Source organism: Ipomoea nil, unplaced genomic scaffold, assembly GCF_001879475.1.
Source record: "Ipomoea nil cultivar Tokyo-kokei standard unplaced genomic scaffold, Asagao_1.1 scaffold1043, whole genome shotgun sequence".
Classification (NCBI taxonomy): Eukaryota; Viridiplantae; Streptophyta; class Magnoliopsida; order Solanales; family Convolvulaceae; genus Ipomoea; species Ipomoea nil.
The window spans coordinates 7,674,671-7,682,578 of record NW_017617471.1 but is presented as its reverse complement, the minus strand read 5'-3'; the positions used below and the strand labels follow the sequence as shown (position 1 = coordinate 7,682,578).

Sequence of the window (7,908 nt, the reverse complement as noted above, 5' to 3'; positions counted from 1 at the left end):
TTATAGATTATATTTTGTTATTTTTGTTGATACGAATCAGATGCCTTCTCTTTGTTTGGTTGTGGTTTATTTGAGATGTAGCCATGTAGGTGAAGATGAAGATGTTGATGTATGCAGTATAGAATTAATGGAAAATGATAAGTAAATTGTTAGGGATATAATACTATGGAAATATTATATAGGAGAATGGATTAAATAGCATTTAACCTGGTATTTATTCTGATATTTAAAATCAGTCGGTGTAACTTTCATACTAGATAAACATTGATCTGAAAATTAATTCTAAAATTTAAAATTAGTTGAAACTAATTCCATAGTATCATAATTAATATTTCAAAATAGTATTTCGAACAATACCCTACAGTACCTACGAAACTTACTCGAAAGGTTACGTACGAGAAGTAGGCCAAAGAGTCACATACATTTGTAAAAACAATTAGAACATTGTATTCTAGGCAGACTAGAATTTCTTCTCCCTTTCAAAATTCATTTTGAGATTTGATTTGCACCTCTCCCCCATGCACAGGAGAGAGAGCCTCTGTGATATACAATCCAACTCTCCTTTAAAAGCGTCTTGTATATATAGTGGTTCAAATCTCATTCTTTTCCAACGTGAGACAAATGCTTGTTTCAAGCCTTTTCACCTTCATTTTTCAATTCAAATGGGTTTAATTTGAGAATCAATCTCTTATTTACCCATTACTCGCTTTAAACTGGGCATTTGGTTGGAAGGAAGGAATTAAGGGGGGAAGGAATTGAAATTCGGTCGAAAAAGAATAAAGTGGGAATAAAGTATGAATTACAATTACATTGTTTGGTAGGGAGAAATAATGAAAATAGGAGAAGTGATATAAAGACTAAAATACCCTAATGTAATAATATTAATAATAACATTCAAAGGGCAAATAGGTCATTTCCTTCATTTTCCCTTTTCATTGAATTGTAATTCATAGGGGGGACCTATGAATTGCAATTCAATGAATTGAGGGAATTGCAATTCCATGGAATTGCAATTCTCTCCAACCAAACAATGTAGTTTATCATTTCATTGAATTGCAATTCAATGCCAATGCAATTCATGTCAACCAAACACTCCATAAACGTACAATATATCAATCCCTTCTTCTCACTATAAAGAACTCAAATCCACTTTAACTTGAACCAAATCAGGAGTGGACCAAACATATATTTGTACCACAAAATAATCACTTAAAATGTCATTTTATGCTATTTTTTTTTCAACATAAACTCTCTTACATGCATGACTATATTTTATTAGAATAGGAAAAGGAAAGTAATAAAAAGTAATAAAAATCAAGTTCATTTATTCTTCTTTTAATCAATTCAAACACACCACATCAATGAGTGGATAATAAAATAAAAAATAGTATAATAGAAGTAGAAATATATGTAAAAGATCTCACTTTTACTCCCCCTAACGTATTGCACATATTCCACATTTACAGGCTGATTGGTACACGAAAATTTTAATTCCATTCCCACAAATATCCCTCCACTTTAAACCCAAACTTTATATTATTATTATCATCATCATCATTATTATAATCATTTCTTTTCTTCTTTTTATTTTGAACGGTACCCTTGCTATAGAAAAAAAAAAAAAAAAAAAAAAAAAAAAAAACTGCAATCAGTAAATATTTTATTTACTATTTAAGGGTCAATGAAAAATCATGTTTGTAAAGACTGATTATAATGAGACCAAACTTTTTTTTAATAGAATGAAAAATAAAATTAACACAAACAAAATCACAACATTCTTGGCTAACCTGCTCCAACAAGAAATATCTCATACGAAATATATGTATTGGAATACATAAGTTATCTTAAATGAATGAATTAAAATAACAAATAATGTTAAATCTAAAATCCAATGTAAACATAAAGTATATGAATGAAATTGAAAATTCAATTTGGGTACCATAATTGATAATTGTACATTTGTACCCAACCAAAATAAATAAATGAAAAATATACAATTTAATTTATCCACCTTGCTCATACCATCTTACAAGGTGAGTCGTGATTAATAATACAATTCAACATAGTGCTCGGGATCATTTTTCTTTGTTATTTTATTTATTTTACTTTTTCCATTATGAATGGGAATAGTTATAATAATTGTGATGATTCTGAAGAAGACTGTGCATGGCTCAGCTGGATTGAGGGCCCACCATTCCTTCCAAAATTATTGAATAAATGTGATGAAATGAATCTGCTTGGATTTATGATTCTTTCCCAACTTCTCAACTCTCTCCTCTTAATTACTATATATTGTCACCCAAAAAAAAAAAAAAAAAAAAAAAAAAAAAAAAAAAAAACACATTTTTAGTCTTTCATATACAAGAATTATCGTATTAGTATTAGCCCCTTAATTACATCACCCCTAATTATATACTAAGTGGACAATTTCAAGACATTATATGGGTGATTTTTGCTCATCTTGATAATTGATGGGATTAATTTGACAATTTTATGATTATTTTAGGAACTAAAAATGCCATTAAGTGAAGGAAACCATTGCCAAAAATTCCATTTCATTTTCTTTCTCTTTTTATGAAGAAAACATATTACAATGGCAGTTCAAATGAGATGTTCATGTTCTCCCTACTTCAATTTCTAATGATGCTTTCATGTTTCAAGCAACAGAAATACCTTGGAAATACAGTCCAATAAATACAGAAAGCGCGATGGCGAAGAAGTATGGCCGCTTATCAACACCACCTGATGCTACTCTGCAAACAGAAATAAAGAATCATTTAACCACATCCCTCAATGGTAAGCCACAGTGCCACGGTTTTCGATGGCAGGATGTTGAACTTGGCCCTCCAGGCCGCAATTCCAACAAAATGGATTCGATATGTATATCTAGTTACCTAAAAGTGATGGATATTTACCTGGCAACGGAGGAATTTGTTGTTAGCCCGAATCCAAATGGAAACAGCGGGTCGTAATGCAAGTCACCAACATTCATTGGGAGTTGATCTACGGTTTTAAACCATGTTTTCGAGAGTTTTCCAGTAAAACCATAGTCCCCAAAGAGGACATCCGTCACGCCTTGACCTTCTGTGCCAGGTAACCAGGCTGCTACAAGTGCATCGATTGATGAAACGTATGGTTCTACCACGAGTGGGCGACCAGATATGATGACCACAACGCACTTCACTGATCCACAGACACTTTTAATGACATCAGGCCCGGGGTCTGCTATTTCAAGCGTTGGACTGTCCCCTGCCATCTCAGCATACGGGGGCTCACCAACAACAACGATAGCATAGTTGAAGTCATTTGATTTGATGAAATCAGCGTCAGGAGTCTCCCTGTAAACAACTTCGGTGTCCTTGTCTACTGTAGAGTATATGGCACCAAGGATGGTCGTTCCTGTAAAAGAAGTTCATGTTAGCAAGTTCACTTTCAAACCCAATATGGTTAATTTTGCAGTTTAAAGAATCCATTCTGATAGTAAAGCTGTGTTCTTTTGCAATGTCCCAAAGGAATATGAATCGCAACTTTCTTGGGAACCAAAAGAATCAAAATGACACCTACAGTTAGGGTCTGCTCAGAACACCTCATGGTCTGACCAAAAAAGAAACAAGAATCAAAATGACACCTACAGTTACAGTTAGGGTCTTCTCAGAACACCTCATGGTCTGACCAAAAAAAACAAGAATCAAAATGACACCTACAGTTAGGGTCTGCTCAGAACAACTCATGGTCTGACCCAAAAAAAAAAAAAAAAAAAAAAACAAGAATCAAAATGACACCTACAGTTAGGGTCTGCTCAGAACACCTCATGGTCTGACCAAAAAAAAAAAAAACAAGAATCAAAATGACGCCTACCACTTGTAGCATTGTTGCCACTAAAACCCTGCCAATTGATTGTCCATCCACCACATTGGTAACCCAAGTTATCAGCATGGCTACCAGCAACCAAAATTTTGGGCACCTTCTTGGGAAGAGGTAATAATCTGTCATTCGCAGTTTTCCCATTTTTCAGTAGTACAAGAGATTTCCTAACGGCTTCTCTTGCTAAATTCCTGTGTGCCTGTTTAGATATCACGACACCATTCATTTACAGCAATGGATAATGGCACACAAAATAAATTTACACACACGTCTAGAACCCTAAAATCCAAATATCAAGCCTAAGAGCGCCTACCTGGCTTCCAACCTCGTGGACCAGACTTAGATCAGTGTACGGGTCCTCAAAGAGTCCCATGGTGAACTTAACTAATAAAATCCTCTCTACTGCATCATTAATACGATCCATTGGAACAATGTTGCTCTTTACGAGGGAAGTAAGCTCATCAATGAACTCCGTATACTTGTAAGGCACCATAACCTGCATAGGATCGTTTTGACGCCTCCAAGTTAGGCTTCCTAAGTTGTCAAGAATGGCAAATCTAAAGATCAGAAGTGACTATAAACTGTATTTTTTTTTTTTAAATTTACCATGTCTATGCCAGCTAAAATGCCAGCCTGAACAGAATATGTGTAGTTTGAATCAGCAGGAGAAGTAATCCTGTCAATACCCTGCCAGTCTGATATAACAAATCCCTGGTGGTTCATTATAATCCATTAGAACAGTAAAAGTATACTTTGATTTAACAGAATCAAGGAAATATGACTTTCACTACCTTGAACTTAAGGGTACCCTTTAGGAACCCAGTAATTAGATCACGGTTTGCATGCATTTTCTTTCCATTCCAGCTCGAGTATGAAACCATGATTGTTGAGACGCCTTTAATAATTGCATCGGAATAGGCAGGCATGTGGATGCTCAGTAACGTGTGCATGTCAGTTACAGTGTTACTCTCATCAACACCCTTTGTCGTGCCCCCATCACCAACAAAGTGCTTTGCACAAGCAGCAACCTTCTTTCTGAAATCGGAGGAAGGATGAAGATATTGTTTGAGAAAACCGAGTTCATACACAAACATTTTAATTTGCTGTCATGAAATATGTATGTATTATTTAGCAGTTTTCATACTTTCCATCAACAAAAGGAACACCCTTCCTTGAACCATTCGGGATTTCTCCTTGCAACCCGAGTATAATGTCTGTCATCTCTTGAACAACCTTCTGATCTTCACTATAACTCTCGTAACACCGACCCCATCTAGGATCTCTACAAACCTATGCATAGTAACAAGCAACTGAAGTCTATGGTTTTAAGCATAGTTATGTTTCTAAAGTTGAATGATTTTGTTTGCTCGACTTACTGCAATGCAAGGAGCAAAGACATAAGTAATCCCTGTGGCTCTGACTTCAATGGCTGTAGCATCCCCAATCCTTCGCAAAAGTTCGGGATCCCTGATACATTATTTAAATTAACACATTTAGTAAACTTCAAACTTCGTTATATAATGGAAAGCTAATCAAATATCACACACCAGAAAGCCGCGTGCAAAGTAAAGCATCTTATCAAGCAGAATGGTTCATGCAACTCAGATATTAAAGGATAAACTTCATAGAAAAACAATTACCTAGACTACATTAACTCAATAGTAACAAGTCCAATGATTTTCTTCAGAAACAGTAGGGTGCATGAACTTACATAGAAACAATAAAACAACTTTCTTCAACAATCTTGAAAGAGAAATATAGAATGATGGAAGAATTGAAAATAAAAACAAAAAGTTAAATATAACACTGAATAGCTAGGAAATCACCCTTCAATCAAGAATGCCAGATTTGATGAGGCAACTATATCCTCTTTTTTTTTTTTTGGTCAGGCCATAAGGTGTCCTGAATCGGCCCTAACTGTAGGAGGCACCTTTAAGCCCGTACCGTACTCAGACTAATGCACTGGTCCAGCCCAATTAAGGGATAAAGTGCTGGCCAGATTGATTTTTCCATACAAGAGGGGTTTCGAACTCCGACCTCTCTTAAAGGATGAGAGTGCACGACCATTCATGCCAACCAAGTTAACTATATCCTTATTTTACATGCCAGTAGGGAACTTCAATCCAAAACACTAATTACTTGCCTAGTAGCTCCAAGGCCAATATTATGTGGGAAAATGGTAGCATTATAGACATTGTTGTGTCCATGGACAGCATCAATCCCATATATCATTGGGATCCCAAGACGGGAAGATAATGATCCATTCTGGAAGCCATTAACCATTGCAACCCAATCTGCAGCAGTAGCTTGAGGAAGCGGTATACTCCCTCCCCCACTCAACACGCTGCCTACATTAAACAATCAAGAATCAATTTTCTTCAGTCTTTAAAGCCAATAATTAGTCTTTAAAATCGGAAAAGCCAACATCTTTCTTACTAATCAAGAACAACCCACTAATCTAAATTCTAAACCAGTAAAATAGACACTAAAATCAAGAATGGGGAAAGTATAGGAACAGTAGCCTCACCAATGAAGTAATCCCTCATGACTTGAGCAGAGGCGACACTCCGATCAATCTGAACCATCTGCCCAATCTTCTCCGCCAGAGTCATCCGCGCCAGCAGATCCTTCACTCTGGCCCCCACCGGCTGCTTCGGGTCCTTGTACTTCTCTTGAGCCATTGCAGCCCCGCCGCTCCACCACAAGACCAACACTCCCACCCACCACAACCGCAACACTCTACTGGGAACACCCATTGCCTTCTCGACAAGCTAGCTACAAGTCCTACAAGCCCACAAAACCATAAATATCGGCCTTGGAGCTGAAGAGCACAGCACTGCTTTTGTAGATAGAAAATGGTGGGAATGCTGCGGTTTTGATGGAAATGCACTCCGATGGGAAAGAGTAGACCAGTAGTGGGGTTTAACCAACAAGGAGGTAAGAGATTCCTTCGGAAGAAATGGGAAGAACGTGGTCGGTTGAATGAAATTTTGGTTTTTTATTTATAGAAAATAAATATGAGTAAACATGTTTTGTTTTTAAAATATAAAGTATTATAAGCTAACTAGTTATATAATTTATAAATTTATTTTGAGAATGTAGTATTTTGTGTGTGATGTTGTAGGTAAGGAGAGAACGAGGAGATAGAAACGAGAAGAGAGAGCATTGGGAGTTACATGAATTGAAATTCGGTTTGAGAATGACGGGATATACCAGTTTGAGAATTGTGGAATATATTCTCACTCTGATATATTATATATATGTTATTGTCGTATCTTATATCATTGTTGGAGTACGTCATAACTTTAAATTATGTGATCTATTATTTGAGCTACTAAAGCTTAATTTTTTAAAAAAGATTGTATATTCATATCACTTCACACAAGAAATGACAATGGATTGGACTCCCATATGTGAGGTTGTGAGATAGAGCATCAGTGAAGCGTTATTGGCTCTTTGTGCTTCAGTAGGTTGATAAAGTAATTATGAACAGATACTACATTGTAATAGAGTCAGTATCATTCAAACAAAAAAAAAAAAATCACTTCACACAAGAAATGAGAAAAAAAGAGTATGTCAGTGAGCTAAATAGTTAATATTTGAAAGATGTTAGGTCATTGATTAAGAATATGATTCATCAACTATTTAAATGATTATTAAAGTGTGTTTGATGATTTCATCATTATGTGATTTAATGATTTATGGACTCTTTTTATTTATTTAAATATAAATTTAAACTTTAAATTTGAGGTTTCTTCACCGCTCCTGTCACATGTCGAAGAGGTAAATTGCAAGATATGTTGTACCAGCAACAAAGTCTAACCCATACCTCATTTTAGATTGCATGGAGAAAATGTCAATGTTTTGAGAACGCATTCACTATAACATGCGCGCAACATGCACCCCTAAGCACATAAAGGCGTGTTCACTACAACATGCGCGCAACACGCACCCCTAGGCACGTAAAGGTTATGTTTTTAATTATTTTTTCTCTCTTACCTTTGACTTCTTTTCTTTTTTTTTTTTATTTTTTAAAGGGAGAAG

The 7,908-nt window shown here is 35.6% G+C and overlaps 1 protein-coding gene across 2 annotated transcripts; it reads right to left on the bottom strand.

Annotated features, from left to right (window-relative positions):
• Window positions 1-1,979: 1,979 nt before the first annotated feature.
• On the bottom strand, window positions 1,980-6,836 carry LOC109181906 (beta-glucosidase BoGH3B-like). Of its 2 annotated transcripts, XM_019331874.1 has the most exons (11): window positions 6,392-6,836; window positions 6,008-6,212; window positions 5,241-5,331; window positions 5,009-5,154; window positions 4,656-4,899; window positions 4,471-4,575; window positions 4,178-4,360; window positions 3,859-4,063; window positions 2,916-3,399; window positions 2,674-2,753; window positions 1,980-2,285 (listed from the first exon to the last, which is right to left on the bottom strand). In XM_019331874.1, the coding sequence occupies exons 1-11, from the start codon at window positions 6,618-6,620 to the stop codon at window positions 2,131-2,133; spliced, it is 2,127 nt and encodes a 708-aa protein (XP_019187419.1). In that variant the 5' UTR covers window positions 6,621-6,836; the 3' UTR covers window positions 1,980-2,130. The 2 variants fall into 2 exon arrangements, with proteins under 2 accessions (XP_019187419.1, XP_019187420.1); XM_019331875.1 differs by lacking the exon at window positions 1,980-2,285 and having other exon boundaries at window positions 2,527-2,753; window positions 6,392-6,835.
• Between the last annotated feature and the right edge of the window lie 1,072 nt (window positions 6,837-7,908).